Source organism: Stegostoma tigrinum, chromosome 36 (genome assembly GCF_030684315.1).
Source record: "Stegostoma tigrinum isolate sSteTig4 chromosome 36, sSteTig4.hap1, whole genome shotgun sequence".
In the NCBI taxonomy this organism is placed as follows: domain Eukaryota; kingdom Metazoa; phylum Chordata; class Chondrichthyes; order Orectolobiformes; family Stegostomatidae; genus Stegostoma; species Stegostoma tigrinum.
Window position 1 is genome coordinate 4,598,306 of NC_081389.1, and position 18,877 is coordinate 4,617,182.

The following is an 18,877-nucleotide window of genomic DNA, read 5'->3' on the forward strand; positions in this document are numbered from 1 at the left end:
GCTGCTGTGAGGGAGATATGGTGGACAGCTCAAAGAACAAAATGGTGTTAGTTATTAGTGCCTATGCCCCACTTCTAGAAGCAATGATTAGGCCAGAAAAGTAGTCTATTCCAGCCTCAATCAGTCGTTGTCCCATGACCCAGAATGAGGTAAGTTGATTCCCCTTAGAGAGTTAAATACGAGAGTTGGGAGGGGAGATTGCCAAGTATGGCGAAGGAAAGATGTTACACCAACTGAGTTCTCCTGATGAAATATTTAGAGCACAGGCTGGTCAAAAGATGGAGAAATAAGAGTAAAGAGAGTAAATTTGCAAAGAACATTAAACATTGCCATAGGAACTTCAATAAATATCTGAAGAGAAAATGATTAGTGAAGACAGATGCAGTCCCTTACAGTCAAGGAGAAATTACATTGGGGAACAAAGAAATGGCAGAAGAATTAAATCTATGTTTTGCATCTATCTTCACAAGACGGTACAAAATATTTCCCAGAAATGTTAGGGAACCAAAGTGAGGTGGAGGAATTGGAGGAAATCAGTATAGTAAAAAGAGGGTACTGGAGAAATTTATGGGATCAAAGGCTGCCAATTCCTCAGGGCCTGATGATCTGCCTCCCAGAGTACTGAAGTAACCCTGGAAATATTGGATGCTTTGGTGGTCATCTTCCAAAATTCTGTAGATTATGAAAGTGAAAAAGAAATTGCTAGAGGAACTCAGCAGGTCTGGTCGTATTTGTGGAGAGAAAGCAGACCCAGCAGCCCACCTTTAGAACGCATTTTAATCTCCCTACCCACAAGAGGTTTTCGTTCCCTCACAGAGAGTTCAGTGAAGGTTCTGTAGGCTGATGGCAAGTATGGCAGAACTGTATGAAGAGAGTTTGGTTTAACTGTGCCTAATTTCACTAGAGATCAGAAGAATGAGAGAAGATCTGATTGAATCATATAAAATTCTAACTAGGTTAGACAGACTAGATGCAGGATGTTTCCTGGTTTTGGAATCTGGAACCAGGGTCACAGTCTCGCAAAATGGAATACATCATTTTGGATTGAGATGAGAAAGCTTTTCTTCACTCAGAGGGTAGTCCCACAGAAGGCTATGGAGCCAGGTCACTGAGGATATCCAAGAAAGAAATTGGAAACTTTTTAGATACTGAAGGCATCAAGAGATATGGAGAGAAAACATGAATAGAGCATTGAGATTGAAGTCCAACCAGGATATTGAGGGATTGTGAATGGCGCTGAACGTTGGGCATCATCAATGGACTCCCCCACTTCTGACCTTATGATGAAGGGAAGGTCATTTGTGAAGCAGCTGAAGATGATCAGGCTTAGCACACTCTCCTGAGGAACTCGTGCAGAGTTGTCCTGGAACTGAGATATTTCACTTTCAACAACCATAACCATCTTCCTTTTTGCTAAGAATGACTGCAACTAGCAGACAGTTTTTCCATCAATTCCCACTGACTCCAGTTTTGTCAGGGCTGCTTAATGACACACAATGTCAAATGCTGTTTTAATATCAAGGACAGTTGCTCTTAATCTGGTGTTCATGTTTGGACCAAAACTATCATATGTTCAGGAACTGAGTGGCCTTGGACCTTAATTTGACATTGAATTGTTACCGAACAAATTTTCACTGTTAGCTTTTTAACACCTGTTGGTAGATTGTAATCATGCAAGAGGACATTTTTATTTTCAACCTGCAGTTTCTCTAATCCATTGTATCAACCTTAACTCTTGTGCCACTCTTGCCTCTGAATGAGAAAGTTATTATCCCGCCCCAACCTGGACTGGTAACTCAGGCATGGTGAGATAGACAAAAGGGCAAAGAGTCTGGGGAAGATTGAACATAACTTAATCAAACACTTTTTATCAAGGAAAACAATATTTATCAGAATCTACTATTGTATTTTAATTAAACTCTATCAAACTCTTCACAGAACTCTTCAATTAACAGTCTTAAATTTCTAAACAAATAGTCTCAAATTCACGCTAGCTATTTACTTCTGCCACTTGCTTCTCAGGATTTGCTACGCCCAATCCACAGATTCCTACCAGTGTACTTGATCTGAAAGAACTGGTAATAGCTATTTAGTAAGACTGGGACAGGCTTCTCTTAATCTTTTAGGATTGGCTGATGTTTCAGGATCTATAGTAGTCAATTTGGGCTTCTCCTCTCATCTGCGGATGGTTTGGTTTTTGGGGCATTTCACCGAGGTGGTCTTCCTGGTGATGCTGATGAAGGTGCAAGAGAGTCAAAATACAGAAGAGAGATAGGGGACTTGATGATGTGGTCCAATGAAAACAATCTGTCTCCCAATAATCATTGTCTTCAGAAAGAGGGGAGGAGAAGATGCCCCCATCTATATCAATGGAACTGAGGTTGAGAAGGTGAAGAGCATCAGGTTCCCCAGAGTGATGATAGCTGACAACCTGTCCTGAGCTTCCTACATAGATGCAACAGTCGAGAAGGCACAAAAACTCCTCTTCTTCCTCAGGCAGTTCAGGAAATTTGGCATGTCCAGCTCTGACAGATGTACCATTGAAAGCGCACTGTCCAGGTACATACCAGTCTGGTACGGCAACTGCTGTACCCGGGACTGAGAGAAACTACAGAGGGTGGTGTGCACAGCCCAGACCATCATGGAAGCCAACCTTCCATCCACGGACTCCATTTACCCGGCTCGCTGCCATGGAAAGGCAGCCAACATCATCAAAGACCCATCACACCCTGGTAATGATCTCCTCCAACATCTTCCATCAGGCAGAAGATAGAGAAGCCTGAACCCATGCACAAGCAGATTCAGGAGCAGCTTGTTTCCAGCCCTTATCAAACTGTTGAATGGACTCTAGCCTCAAATAATGCAATCTAGCCTGTTTGCCTGTAAGTCTTTTTGATCTTTACAACTTCTGCTTGCTGTGATCTGCCTGTACCACTCATAAACAAAGCTTTTCACTGTATTTTGGTACATGTGACAATAAAATCAATTAATCAAAAAGCAGAACGAGTGAGAGCCTCCAAGTTGCCTCTTTTACGCCCTCCTTTGTTCCCTTCTCAAAGATTCTGTGGCCTGTGCCCAATATTAGCATCAGGCAGGGATAGGAGGATCCAATGAGAAAACTACTTCCTATATTTTGGAGGTGCCGGACACGATTTTGAACCTTCAACTGTCAAGTGCTATCCTTGTCGTGCTGTGCCTGGCTTCATAATGAGCTGAATGCCACCAAGTCTGTGTAGCATTCTTCTAGTGAAGCAGGTTCGCTGGAGTTATAAACAATGTGGCCATGAACACCTGGCCTGGCAGTTCCAACAGTGTCGTTCCAAAAGGCCTGGCTGTGTGAATATTCTGTCCCAGCTCTGCAGTTTGCAAATTACAGAGTCTGGTTAGGTTTAAACTTGGCTTCCAAGTTTTGAGATTTTATCCATGCTCATGAGAAAATGTCCGTATTTCTGCAACAATTCTGGACGTCGTGGGTCACCTGACCACAATTCTGCCACATGCTCCTGGGGATTCACATATCCCGACCACTGTAGTGAACGAGCAGCCCTGTGATCTGATAGGATTATGGCAACTTTACCTTTTCATAAATAAACTCTGTCTTCTTTCTAGCTCAGGGTCATATGCCATGTCTTAATGACTAAGCCAGCTGAGATCCATTAACTCAAAAGAGTCGATTGATTGGCCTTGGGATCTTTTCGGTTTCCTCTGATTTTAATAGTGTATAGGACAGAGCCACTAGCTCAAGTCGCACTGTCCTTGCTCTTCGGGCTTGTTGTGGTTTCTTTGAGTAATCTGCACTATCTTTGGCAGATGTTGTGCTGGGAAAGTATACCACTGAAGTTAATAGCCAGTGGCCATCCAGAAGTATAGTGAGGTCTTTTGATCCTTGTGAGGTGTGGAAGGGCATTGGTGCCAGGAAGGACTTATCCCATAGGAAGGCATGGTTCCATTGGCCTTGAGAAAGTACCTTCATTCTGTCAATCTGTGCTAGAATTAAAAGTTGGTACAAGAGGCAAAAAGGTTATGCTTGACTATATTACTTAACCTCTTCCATTTATCCTAGCACTCCTTTTATTTTCATTGTTTTCACATTCTTTTGACCACCTTTTCCATGTTAACATTTCTCCTTCCTTCCTTCCAGTGCTGACTTATGGTTTCATGGGTAAAGACAATTCAGCGCAATTGATGTCCTTCACTGGTTGACTCCAAGGCAGTTTTCCCCAAACCAGTTTTCAATGTAACTCCATTTCAACGATTGAAAATTAGTAGGGCCCTCAATTCTGGGAGAAATAAGATAGTAGTGTTTTGATGTTTGGTATTTAATTAAGACAAACAAACAATACATACAGTTTTGCTTTTTGTTCCACATAGAATCATAAAAGAATCATAGAATCCTTACTGTGCAGATAGAGGCCATTCAGCTCATTGAGGCTGCACCAATCATTTGAAAAGCATCCCACCCAGACCAAGCCCCAACCTATCCACATAACCCCACATTTACCATAGTTAATCCACCTAGCCTGCACATTCCTGAATGTTACAGGGTCATTTAGCCTGGCTGAGCCGCCTAACCTGCATATCTTTGGAGTGTTTGAGGAAATCCATGCAGACACAAGGAGAATGTACAAACTCCAAGATAGTTGCCTGAGGCTGGAATCAAGCCTGGGTTCCTCACGCTGATCCACCATGATCACTGATCCACCATGCCACTCATGAATCAGGAATCGTGCAAAACATCCAAGCTGGGCAGCACCTGCTGACCAATGAGCCATTTTGGCTTTTCTTAAAATTTATCAGAAAATGTTTGTAAATCCAAGAAAAACCTTATTGTACTTCTTTCCTGATCTCTGATGAAGGGTCTAGGCCCGAAACGTCAGCTTTTCTGCTCCTGAGATGCTGCTTGGCCTGCTGTGTTCATCCAGCTTCATACTTTGTTATCTTGGATTCTCCAGCATCTGCAGTTCCCATTATCTCTGTAGTTCTTTCCTTTTAGTTTTAGTTTTGTAAACTTGTAATCAGATAGAAGCTTCATATCACAACTTGTTCATGGTGTTAGAACAAGTTGTTATTAATTATTAAAATTACTCCGTTAGGGTGTGAAGTTGCAGATTAGAGAAGCACTAGGTACAAGTGGAATTTTATGCACAGGGCTGTTTTCATCCTCCTCCCCAAGTTGCAATATGACATCCCTCCTCTGTTTGCTGGTGTTCCAATTGGAGTTCCTGTTGATTGATTTCATGGAATAGAATCCGTACAATGTGGAACCAGGCCATTGAGCCCATTGTGTCCACACCGACCCTCCAAAGAGCATCCCCCTCAGCCCCGCATCCCCTGTCCTGTAACCCTGCATTTCCCATGGCTAGTCCATTTGGCCTGCACTTCTTGGCCATCGTGGGCAATTTAGCATGCCAGTCCACCTAACCTGCATATTTTTGGACTATGGGAGGAAACCGGAACACCTGGAGGAAACCCACGCAGACACGGGGAGAAGGCACAAACTCCACACAGACAGTCACTGGAGGGTGGAATCAAACCTAGGTCCCTAGGACAGTAAGAAGAGGCAGCAGTGCTAAATACTGAGCCACCATACCACCCTTGTGGAGGTCACACCCTCCCTCGCAGTGAGTTGGGCCCAAGTAAAATCTGTGTGCAGTGTGGCCATCACTGTGGGAGGAGCATTAAAGCTCATTCCCTTCCTTCCCAACTTCCCACAGATCTAAGGCCAAGAACGGATTGGGCATCTATGTTAAGGGACCTTGAAGCTGACTCGGGTAGCAACCACCGTTATTTGTCCCGTGTCCCAAAGTTTGGGAGCCGCAGCCCTAAGGACCTTTCATTCATGGAGAAAGATCAGTTCCAACTTGTATCTTATCCACAGCAGTAAGTTTTACAGCAAGTGTGAATGGATACCAGTTAGTAAGACAATTCTCAATTATATAGAAATCTTAATAGAGCAAAACACCCCAACGCAGCAGAAGAGTGCTACCAGACAAAATTTGACGTCGCACCATATAAAGAAATGTTAGGTCACATGGTCAAATAGCTAGATTTCAAGGAACTTTCTCAAAGGAGGAAAGATAGGCCAAGATTTAGTGAACAATTTCCCAGCTTAAGGCAGAGACAACTGAAGACATAGCTGCCAATGTGGTCGTACAAGGGACCATTCCAGGAACATAGATTTCTAAAGTTTTGGCAAAGAATAGTAGCACGGGTTGTGGTTGGGTTGTTTGACTTGTTCGCCGAGCTGGCTTGTTCTCATTCAGTATAAATTCCATGCACAGTAGAATAACATCGTTCATCAGAGGCTCCACTGATGATGTCACCAAGCATGATGACAAAATGTCTGAATGAGAACAGGCCAGCTCGGCGAGCAAGTCAACAACCTCAACATAGATTTCTGTTTGAGGGTTGAGTAGCCAGAGATGCACTTCAGAGATTCAAAGAGGAGGAACACTCAAGTGATTTGAAAACACAGATGTTAATGTTATAACCATTCAGCTATTAGACCAGTAGCTGAAATATATCATGAAGCTCAGAGTGATGGGTGAATTGACTTGGTGGGATCTAGGATGCAGCTTCAGGGTTTGGGTGAGCTCACCTTTACAAAGGAGACAAGGTCAAAGACTGCCCGAGAGGGAATTTGAAGCGTACACCAGCAACAAAAGCTTTGATAGTGAGGGTTACAGCTTCAGTTTGACTGAGATAGAGGTGTATATGTTGTCACAACCAGGTGAAAATTGGTGAACCAGCTTTCCTCTGTTCAGTTTCCTCAGCAAGTTTAAGTTATTCTTAGCGCAAAGATATACTTCTTAATTTAAAATGTAGCTTTGTTTCACCATTCGTAGCAAACAATGAGGATAGGAAGAGACTCACGCCTAGAATCAAATCAGCATTTAGGTTTAACATAGCTTCTTGGCCTTTACACACCAAGCCTCCTCTTCTCAAGCTCTGCTGTTTCCTCACAGCCCTGTAAATATTTTCCCCAAAGTACTTATTCATTTCTCCTTTGAAGATTATTATCAAATCTGCTTCCATCATCCTTTCAGCCAGTTGATTCGAGATTGCAGCAACTTGCTGCTTGAAGAAATCTTTATTCCTGTCACCCTGATTTATTTTACAATCACCTAGATTCCATTCCCTGGTTTCCACTTTCCTATTGGAAATGCTTTGGCTTTATTTACTCTCTCAAAACCAGTCATGATTTTTGAACCCCTGTACCAAATTTCCTTTTAACTGTCTGTTTTAAAAAGAATAACAGCAACTTCTCCAGTCTCTCCACCTTTGTCAATCTATGTCTCTCGCCACATTCTGACAAATCTCCTGCGTGCTTTCTAAGGACTTAACAGGATTATTAAAGTGTGGTGCCCAGACTTGAATACTCATGCCAATGTTTTATAAATGTTTAGCATAACTTACTTGCTTCTGTATTCTGCTAATAAAGGAACCATACACATCCCAACTTGTCCTGCCACATTCAAACTTCTGTGAACATGAATCTACAGGTTTTCCTTTTCTTTTCCCCCCCACTTAAAATTGTACCATGTGGTTTATGTTGCTTGTCTTCATTCCTCCACTTAAAATGTAGTGCTCAAGATTACTTTGTATTCAATTTCCTATTTCAAAGATCTGCTCATTTCATCAATCTACATACTTCCTGACTCTGTTCCTATCCTCTTCGTGTTTGCTACATTTGTATTTCACATCATATATAGACTTTGAAATAATGTTGTATATATGCCAATCAGATTTTTAACATATATCAAAAAGCACAGTACTCCTCATCCCAAACTTGGGGTTCTGGCACTATAAACCTGTCCCTAACTTGCAAAGTCAGCCATTCTTAGTCACCACTACTTTCTGCTTTCTGTCCTTTGCTCAATTTGGTACATGTGTTGCTGTTGTCCTTTTAATGGGTTTTGAATTGTGCTAGCAATTCTATCATTTGGAATTGTCAAATTCCTTTAGAAATTCCATGCACATAACTTGAACAATATGGTCCTCGTCAACCCTTTCTGTTATTTCTAAGTATACTGGTTCAGTGGAACAAATCTGGATTTGGGTTTGGAACTCAGGAGGTGGATGGTGGCCTTTGGTGAGAACGCTGAGGTGTAATTTACGTCAGTAGACCTGCAGATTAAGGGTTGTGGTAAATATCGAACAGATTCATAGTTGAAGCTTACAGTGTACTCAGTTGCTCTTTTAAGATTTATTTGATAGAAATTCATCATATAAATGTAAACTTTTGTTAAATTTAATATACTGGCTAACTGAACTCGTTGAACGTGTTTTGTTCAGACCGATACTTATGCTGCTTATTTTTAACTCTCTAGGCACTCTGTGCACTTTGGATATATGCCTTTCTCAGCTGGAAGATGTGGGTACTCTCAACATATACCAAACCGTCCGAAGGATGCGAACACAACGAGCCTTCAGCATCCAGACTCCTGATCAGTACTACTTTTGTTACACAGCAATTATCGAGCATGCTCAGAAGAAAAACCTACTGTCAGCCAATCATTAACGTGAGAATCTCCTTCTCCCCCCTCCCCAAAATAGATTATATATCACTTGTGCATACATGCAGATGAGCTCTAATATACTCCTCATACATCTGTAGACGTCCACCTTTTGTGATTGTTCAAGATCCTAGAAATTAGTACTAGCCTTAACTACTTGGATAGAACTTATTTAACAATGGTTTAATGCCATCGTACCAGTAGCCATCTTCATGGAGCATATAGACTTTTCCTGAAGAAAATATGTTACAATTCATTTATTCCAATAATGTAGCATTAGAAATAAAATCTACGGTACAGGAAAGGCCAATGAGAAATGAAGGCGATCATTTTTGCAAAGACTGAAACCACAACGTTTAGGCACCATGTGGCTCGAAATTGAAATTCTGCAACATGTCGTCTGTGGACCAGATTTCCTCTTTTATTCTGAAAAATAAACTTGTTTATGTCATATAAAAAGAAAATAAAAACAAAAAATTACCTCAAGCGTCATCTGAGGGATAGCAGAAAACACCAAGTTGTACTTCTGTTACCTCGGGCCAAGGTTAACATTGGGAACGCCACACGGACTATCGACCCTGGAGGCAGTTCTCATGTCAGTCTCATTGACAAAGACGAGCTGGACTATGAGATGCTATCAGCTGAGCTGTGTATTTATCACTGATGTCCGTGCCTGTGAGATGAGTTTACTCTTTGTGCCTTCTTGTCTTTTATTCCTAGTTGGGGCTGTAGTGCATGCAGCCAAAGTGTTATTCAAAACTTAACCTTTTTCTCAGGGGAACTTATTATTTTTCCCTATATCTTTCTCTATTTCGCTTTCTTTTCTTTCTCCCAGCTGGATTAGATTTAATTAGGCTTATAGAACCATAATGGTCACGCAAACTGCTTTAGAAATCTGGAACTCCCCCTGTCTCCCAAAGGCTTTGTTCAAGCCGAATTTGAGAGCAGAGGAGTTTACACAGCTCGGCAACCCTCTTGCTTGTCACTGCCTGTTAACCCCTAACATAAGATCTCCACGTACACTAACCTGAAGTAGCCAATCTGATATGATTTTCTCAAACTTCCGTGTCATCAGGACTTTGTTATATGTCAGAAATCCCTGTGGCATTGTAAATTTCTTGGAGCAGGACTTAATGTCATGAACAAGTGACAGAGCAAGCCCTGTAGTTTGAGTACATTTATGTGTACTATTGGGTGATTTTCTGCGCCTGCCTAAATTTCTTAACTTCAGGACTTCCATTATGTTGGATGGTATTTTTCTGTAATCTTTGAGTCATGTCACTGCTTTCAGCAGTCATGAAGTCTTGGCATGCTTTTGTGCCCCTTTCCAAGGGGGAGAAGGTAGAAATAATCCTTGAGAGATGGGTAAACCTGTGAGACAAGTATTTCTAACCCTACAGGTTGATGCACCGTACATACAGATAATCATTAGCTGACAGCAAACTGTACAATCCTCATTATGAAGTAATTACACCATTAGAGCAGTGTGAGGGGAACCTAGGATGAATTCCACGATAGGAGTGCTCAATACTTTCGCTGTGTATATAGTTTTCAGAGAAATAATAAGTGCTTTCATTTACCCCCACAGTACCTTTCCAATGGATTATGTTTTGTGACTCTGACCAAATCTCTCTGCATTCTTTGAAGTTTGAGGCCAACATTTTAGGCTGCGTTCCTTTACACCATTAAATGCATTTTCCTGTATGTTTGTTATTCGGTTTTCACTATTTAGTTTGTATTGGGAAGAATGAGGGCGATGGAGCAAACTCGTTTGAGAAGATTGGTTTTCAGGTGTATTGGGAGGGGATGCTCAGCAAAATCGGCCATTGCAGTCTTCAAAGATGTTCCTGTCACATTGTATTGGTCTTCAAACATTGTAAATAAATGGTTTGCAAGGGGTCATTGTACCGGACTGAAGTTGATAGCTAGTATGACTTTCAGAATTGTAAGTTTGTAAATGAACTAGTGAATTGTAAGCCAAAATAGTTAAAAAGAATGGTTTAATTCTATTGTGTCATTCACTGCCTTAACGTAACAATGTCATGGATATTCTTGGATGATCTTGATTGAATTGATACATATTATAGAAAATGGATCCGAATTACCTTTAGAGAATTGTCCTGTACTCAATCACAATTCAGTGAGACTTTAGGTTCGCCTTGCACCAGTAGTCACCAACACTCCTACCTAAATGGCCTATTGTCATTCTTGCTTCTGAGTTCTTGTTCAACTTTTACTTGAAGGATTTTCAGTAAACTGATTTTTGTAACAGCACGGTGGCTCAGCGGTTAGCACTGCTGCCTCACAGCACCAGGGACCCGTTTCAGTTCCACCCTCGGGCAACTGTGTGTGTGGAGTTTGCACGTTCTCCCCCTGTCTGAGTGGTTTTCCTCCAGGTGTTCCGGTTTCCTCCCACATGTGCAGGTTAGGTGGATTGGCTAAACTAAATTGCCCGTAGTGTTCACTGGTCTGTAGATTAGGTGGGCTATAGGGGAATGGGTCTGGGTGGGATGCTCCAAGGATCAGTGTCGACTTGTTGGGCTGAAGGGCCTGTTTACACACTGTAGGGGATTCCATGATGATAAACCCATTGAATTTGAGGAAAAAGCTAGTCCCCTAACTCAGATTCCTGCTACAAAATATTTTGGATTTTTGCATTAAACCGTGTAATTTTACTTTAAGAACCTCGAGCAAAAATGGAACAAAGGACTATTTTTCTCATTATTTCTTGTCCTCAACATTGAAACGTTAGGCTACCGTTCAGTAAGATTATGGCTGATCTATATTCTGACTACATCCACTTGCCTCAATTTCATGTCCCTTAATAGCATTGGCCAGCAAAAATCTATCGATATCAGATTTAAAATGATTAAGCTGCTGCCAACTGCTTCATGTGGAAAAAGAGTACCAGATTACTACCACCTTCAGTGCGAAAATCTGTTTTGCAACTTCTGAATTGTTCTACAAAGAGTCGTAACAAACTGAAAACATTAACTCTGTCTTTCTTCTGAATTGCCTGACTCTGATTTTAAAAGTATACCCCTTGACTTAGATTTGGCCTTGCAACATAAAATATGTACACTATCTACTCTTGCAATCTCTCAAAATCCTCTCAAATTATTCCTTAACTTTAAAAATTCCTGGCTCATGTAGTTTCTTCCCATAGCTTAACCCTGTGAGTCTACTGTGTCTGCACAGTACTCCCTCCAAGATTAATACATCCTACCTAAGACAGAATACCTGAAACTGAGTACTAAAGATGTGGGGTCTTTGTGTACCTCTAGCAAAATTTCATCCACTTTATATCCTACATTGTTGAATATAAAGGCCAGCATTCCACTAGCTTTTCTCATTTTATTTTGTATCTGTTGTTTACATTGTAGAGATCTGTGTACACAGATCTCTAAATCTCTTTGGACTCCCACTTGCTGTAGCTTTCATTAAATAACATTGAAGTATTTTGACATAACTTATTTAATATTCACCTGCATTTTGATCATCCCAAAAACTACAACCTCTTAACGTTGCCAGTATCTAGATGACTTGTATAGAAATTGCCTGTTTTGACTTGTGTTTCTCATTTGCCGATCCGTTTTAATTTTTTTGGAGTTTGGAATTGGCTGTATGTTCCTCACTGCTGGTGAAATCCTTAGTTGCTTGCACATAAACAAATGACTGGGAACAGAGAATAAAACTTTATGTGGGTGTCCCCAGGATTCATGACCCACAAAGACTGCAAGTTTGAGCATTCCTAATGTATGGTATTCAACTTTGCAACTTTACTGAGAGAACTATTCCACTTGCTGACTTCCAATGTTTTCAACCTTATAAAGTTGAACATTGTTAATTTGATCATTGCCGCTTAGCATCTGATTGAGGAGCATGAACTAATTATCTGAGCTATTGTTGCTGTGTGTACAGCAGCACACAAAGTGGAAACTCTCCTTATTGTATAGTACTTAAGATTTATTTTATCCAAAAAGAGAATGCCGAACATAATACCCCATTAAGAAGCAATTCTGAAATTGAGTGTACATGAACCACCCAAATGATGAGGCAAGATTTGTGATATCACAACCCATCATGTAAACAGCTGAATTTTATGGGCTTCCCAGAAGGAAGGGATAAGCCTTGTTTTAGTTCATGGTGACCAACAGTCACAATTTAGCCTCACTAACAATATATTTAATACAGGTTGGTGGGCATGGTTGATATTATTTGACATTTTGTTGCACCTATGGGCCATTATGTATGCCTCAGGCTTGTGTGTTTTTTTTGGTTTTGATCCTGCCCCTGCATCAACCTGATTTCTAGAACAATGGGTTGAAGCCTTGAATGGCATATGAATGTGAAAAAGTGTTACCTGAATACTCAGGAGAGTAAAACCTTGGTTATGGAATTATTGAGTAAAATTCCTTCCCATTGTGTGCCCTTGTTCTATGAGCTGACAGTAACTTTTTTTTCCAGTTCTTTGGAACCTAGATCATTTGAGCAATAATGTGAATGTGTTGAAGTGTATTGTTGTTGTTGGAGAATTGCATGGAACATCTCAGGCTATACCTGTCAATAAATTCAGTATCCTTAGAATGTTGAAACTTATCTAGCATCAATTCAAAGTGACCCCCTCTTTACCCAACAGGTGGTGCCCAGGCAAGCCATGAAGGAATTTTCACGCCCCTCAATAAAAAGATGGAAGATGACTAAAATGGGTGCTTGTTTGATGTAAGCGTGTCTTCAGAATTGCTTCCTAAAGCAGTGCATTTCCACATCTGTGAGAAATTAGTTGATCCACTTTGTGGTATTAAAAGAGATGTAAAGGTGAAAACATACAAGCAGGAAAACATGAGTTTGATTACAAGAGCTGACAGTAAGCTAAGCTGATTGAGTTCAGGGATAGGATTGAACATGAGTACTGATAACAAAAGCATGTTAGACTGAAGAGTTTCACACAAAAATAAGTCATTTTGGTTTTATAAGCAAGTTTCTGCCCAGCATACAAAGCCATTACCCTCATATTTCCAACAAAACTACTGAAAACCAAGAATTTTACCTAACGGCTCTGAGGGAACCGTGATATATTTCCAAATCTGGATAGTATGTGTTCCGGAGGGACCTTGTATGTGGCGATGAGCTTGTACATCTTTTGGTCTTGTCCTACAAAGTTAAAGTGGTCATTGGTTTGGAAGATGCAGAAAGCTTGGCTCGATGCTGCAGTACATCTTATATTTTGGTATACTCCCGCTACTATATGGAGGAGGAAGCTAATGTTTTGGAGTTGTTTTGTCCTGGATAGTATCACTCTTCTTGAATGTTGTTGGAGTTGCATCCAATCAGGAAAGTGGGAAGTATATTTTGTGCTCCTGACATGCCTATAGATAGGAATAGGCTTTAAGGACTCAGGAGGTGAATTACTGGCTATACAATTCCCAGCCTCTGACCTGTTCTTGTAACCACATATTTATATGGCTAGTTCAGTTTCAGGTCAGTGGTAACCCGTTGTCCAGGTTGGTATATTCAGCAATTTCTTGAACTTACAGAGGAAGTGATTAGATTTCCTCTCATTGGAGGTGGTCATTTTCTGGTACTCGTGGGGTACAAGTGCTATTTATCAGCCGAAGCCTTAATGTTGTCCAGACCTCGCTATATGCAAACACAGACTCCTTTCTTCTCTGAGGAGTTGCCTATAATGCTGAACATTGCAATCATTAGTGAATATTCCTACTTCTGAACTTATGATAGACTGAAATCTATTGACGAAGCAGCCGAATTTGGTTGGGCCTAGGGCACTACCTTAAAGAACTCCAGTAGAGATGGTCTAGAGCTGAAATAATTGACCTCCAGCAGCCACAATCATCTTCCTTCGTGCTAGGTTTGACTCCGAGCAGTGGATAATTTTTCCCCAAAATTCCCATTGACTTCAGTTTCACTAGAACTTCTTTGATGTCACATGTTGTCATTAAATGTTGCCTGGTCATACTGTTGTTACATTTGGAGTTCATCTGTTTGATTCAAGGTTGGAATGAGGCCCAGTGTCACGCAGCTCTGGTAAAATGAAAACAGCGTGTCAGCTCACAGGTTATTGCTGACTGTGTGCTGCTTGGGGGAACTGTCAAAAATACCTTCTGCTCGACTTTATTAATGGTCCCCAACTCCTTGTGATGGGTCTATCCCTGATCATTCTATCAATAAGTCACTGGATACACTGGAACACTGCACATTTTCTGGACTTAGACATCAGATTGTCAGCAAGGACCAACTTCATCCTGTTCCTCAATCACCTGTGCTGTGTCTTGCTGCCAGCCCAATTCCAGAAAGACCCTGCTTCTCAATATTTTTATTTCTAAATCCTCATCTCACCTGAACTGAAAAGAATAGTTGCTAGTTGTCAAACTGTTATGGTAACAAAATGAAACATTTTGGTATAAATAATTTGGATATAAAGCTGAACCTGCTGCACAATCAGGCTGAGAATAAAACACAAGAGGATGGCCTTTCCACTTTATAGATGTGCAAGAATGTGCACACTACCATTTATTCCTCAACACATTTATAAGACAGATTGTCTGATCATTAACCTTTGTGGATGCTTGCTATGTACCAATAGGCTGTCATGTTCCGTATTTTACTACAGTGACCACGCACACTTCATTGGCTGTAAAGTGCTTTGAGATGCCCTGAGGTTGTGAGGGTGCTAAATAAATACCAGGTTTTTTAAAATGTCTATTCTGTGTGCATTTATCTATTTTGGAGTTTGGCATTTTGTTCATGATGTTTCCTCCAGGATTAGAGGTTGATAATACAGATTTGATGCCAGTGAGATTTAGAGCTCTGCTTTTAACAAATGTGTTCATTGTGACCAGAGAAGATTTCTCAAAGTCCAAAACTGCCAGGTGCTGGAGGGTGTCAGAGTAAACCTATTATTGCTAACATGCGACCCGTGCCCAGGGTTTGAGTACCTGAAATATGTTGCCTTAACAGCTGTGATAACTTTATGGGTGAGTACTTGACAATCATTAAGAAAATGCTTCACCTTTAGTTCTTGTAATTGATTGAGGTGAAAGTTGAATATATATCAGGGAAGCCATTCAGACCACCTAACCCATCATTCCAAACAACCTGTTAGACCAATTGCCATTGCACCCAACTGCTTTTTGAATTACTCAGGCTCCTCGATGATTCTGCTTGTCCCAGATGTTTACCCATTTGACTGATTTCTAAGTAGACACTAGATATAGCAACCATTTTTAATCTCTTCACCTGTCTATGTGCTTCTGCCATTTTTCTGAATGGAGCAGCATGATTTTTATTCGTACTTGGAATTAACTGTGACAAAATGGGTACAGAACAGAAATCTTACAGCACATGCTGTAAAGATGATGCTGGGATGCAGAAACCAGGATTAATGGAAGAAACTTCACACTGGGTATGTATCAAAGACCAAGTTTTCTTGTTGTCGTTTTACACCCCAGTTGAGGGATATATTGTTGTTTCAACAACGTGTCTAGATCCCTGTCATCCTGTTTTATTGTGTAAAACACTAGGAGGTGGGAACAAAGTCTGAGTGTTTGCCAAAGTTCACATTTGCCGGTTTTTATTTTAAAGATATTTCAAACTACAGGAGTGGACTTTTAAATCAGTTTGTGAAATACCCCGTTACTTGTAGGGGGTGCTGGTTGAAGCCAACACTGGTTTGTACCAAGGATCTCGAATAGAACCAATAAAACAGTAGAAGGTCCATTTGGTCTCATTCATTTGTTCATTTCCAGCTGTCCTTTAAACTTTTATTTTCCAATTTGTTTTTAATCAATTTCCATTGTAAAGTTTTCTTACAATTCTGTTTTCACCACTACTTTTTGACAATCTACGTTGTCAGAACATTTGAATTAAAATTACTTTCCAAAACATGTCTCATTATTCTGTTGGTGAGTGCCTAGTTGCCAATTTACCAGCCAAGGGCAATTTTCTTCCTTATTGATTTGATCAAGCCCCTCATAGTGTAGAGTACATCGCTCTGCTCCTCTATTAACCTTGCTGGTTCAATGCAAACTGCTCCTTCTGCTGAATTTTAATGTTCTTGAGTGTTAATTTAAGCAGATTTCATCTTGCTTCTGTACACTGAGTTGATTCTTTGTTTGTTTAGTCCAGGAGTATTGGTCTTGCCCAAATGCTGTATATTAACAACATTAATGCAAGCCATTGTTAATTTGACAGTAGCTTTATTGAAATATTGTGATTTATTAAAGGGGCAGCATCCTCTTCAGAACTTATCAGATGAAGTATTGTTCTTAGCACAAATTCTGAGACAAGCAACATGATAAACCCTACCCACAAATTAGTTTAGTTGGTGTCTTTCTACAAGCAAAACAATTTTGCCAAACACTTCCTATATTCTCAAAAAATATGCTCCTGTAACTGGAATTTTGAAATTCCTAATCCGAACAGGTTGTTTGTTAACTATGTTGTGATGTCATCCACAACTAGTGTGATTTTTATATTTTATGTTGAACCATTCACAAGTCATGAAATTTACTCTTGCGCTGTTAAATTTGTAACGAACTGTGGGTGCAGTAGTTGCCCAAACATGAAACAGAGCAGAATCCAGTGTAAAAGTACAGCAGGGCTCAAATATTGATGTGGTGTTGGAACAAAACTGCTGTGTCAATCTGTAGTGTTTCCACAGAGCCCCTGAAGTAATCCCCTTGCTCAGTGTGGACTACAGAACACCAGTCTACCTTGTTCACTGCAGCAGTTGAATGCTCACTTTCTTTGAGGCTGTGGCCAAATTTCAGCAAAAGTTGACAAATTGTTGGGACCACCATTAGTGTAGTGTTTCCAAATCATTGGAAAAGTTGTATTGCAGGACACAGTCATTGAGAAACAGGCCCATTACTAGCCAACTGTAGTGAAAACAGCCTGCCCTATATAAGTTAAAAGTGCTTTAAAAATATTTATTGTAACTCAACTGACAAAATTATGCTTTTGTGAAGATTGTTATTACATTACATATATTGTTAATTCCTGTTCTTTTCCAGTGCTGTTCAAGTAATGTACTATTTATTATTTTTTTAAGTCAATAAACCATTTTATTTCACTACAACTGAAATGACTGGTGACTTGCAGTTGAGTAACTTGGACGTATTTCCTATTTTACAGAGATGAACATACCTTCCATAGTACTTTAGCAGTTGCATTTCTTTTGGGGCATTCTAACATTGTGAAAGGTGCTTTCCTCCTGCATTTGACATTGGGTTATTTCCATTAACATTCAATGGAACACCTTCTGGTCCAACTTGAAATTATAACACAATTGCAAATTGTTTTATCAGTCACCCAGAAATATTAGGCAAGCTTTGTTAAGAGGAGGCAGCCAGGCACTGCAGCTAAATTTACAACAAGTTAAATGAAATCAGAATTGTTACTGATCGTTTTGGGCTTGTGCTGGCTCCCCTTCTCGTGTTGGGAAGCCAGGCATCTGATCTTGAAGGTACTTAAACTCTCTGAGCTCACACCCAGCTTTCAGGACTAAATATGTCCAGGTGAAACTGCTTCCAGCAGATATTCTCCAATCCCTTGGTGTCAGTGTATCACACAGTCTGCCTCATAAATCTGAGCAGGAACTGGGCCACCACCCAATGGAACTAAAGTAAAAGTTGGACAATCAACACTTTGTAAAATATCTCAAGGGTTTAGTAACTGTACCAAGTAACAAAGATAATAGACTTCAGAAATGATTTTATTTTGACTTTCTGATGTGTGTTTTATAGTCAGCTAACATCTGGATGGCATGTGTAATACAGTTTCCTGGTGGTTCAGTCTTTATTTGATTTATGATCCTGTGAAAGCATCATGGACCATATAAAGGTGCCATAGAAATGGAAGCTTGTTACAGTGCATCTCCTGAAATGATGCCAGTAAAGGTTTGGTCTCCCAGTATGAGCTATGAAACATACATAGAAGTCTCAGCCTTTGGGGAGAAAACTAGATCAGATATATTTTATAAGAAGAGAATGGCTTAAAACGCAGCACAGAGAGCTCTGCAAAGGATGCATCTGTTTCCACAATTTTCATTGCACAAATGGAGAACCCGTCAAATCAATTATTGTTGTAATTCCACCTTAATGGGGAAGGTCAGTCCAATGCTATTGAAGTTATTCTATATACGAGGACAGCAGAGTTGAGTTAAATGACCAGCTGTACTGTTGGTGGTGAGCTGATTGTTGGATCTCTGGTGTTCACCTGTAAGAAGACTAGCATTGATAATGAGAGGGATCAAAAATATTTAGTGATGTTTTTGTTATAAAGTTGTACAGGTTTCCTCAGCTAAATGGGAGCTTCCTGGGAGAGCTGCACCAAAGAATTGA

The 18,877-nt window shown here is 40.4% G+C and overlaps 1 protein-coding gene across 1 annotated transcript in view; it reads left to right on the forward strand.

Moving 5' to 3' along the window:
- Positions 1–17,613, forward strand: part of ptpn9a (protein tyrosine phosphatase non-receptor type 9a) — a 169,706-nt gene extending 152,093 nt beyond the window's left edge. The window contains exon 10 of the mRNA XM_059640095.1: positions 8,331–17,613. Coding sequence (XP_059496078.1) covers positions 8,331–8,521 — 191 coding nt within the window. The 3' untranslated portion in view covers positions 8,522–17,613. The remainder of the gene's footprint in view (positions 1–8,330) is intronic.
- The last annotated feature ends 1,264 nt before the right edge of the window (positions 17,614–18,877 follow it).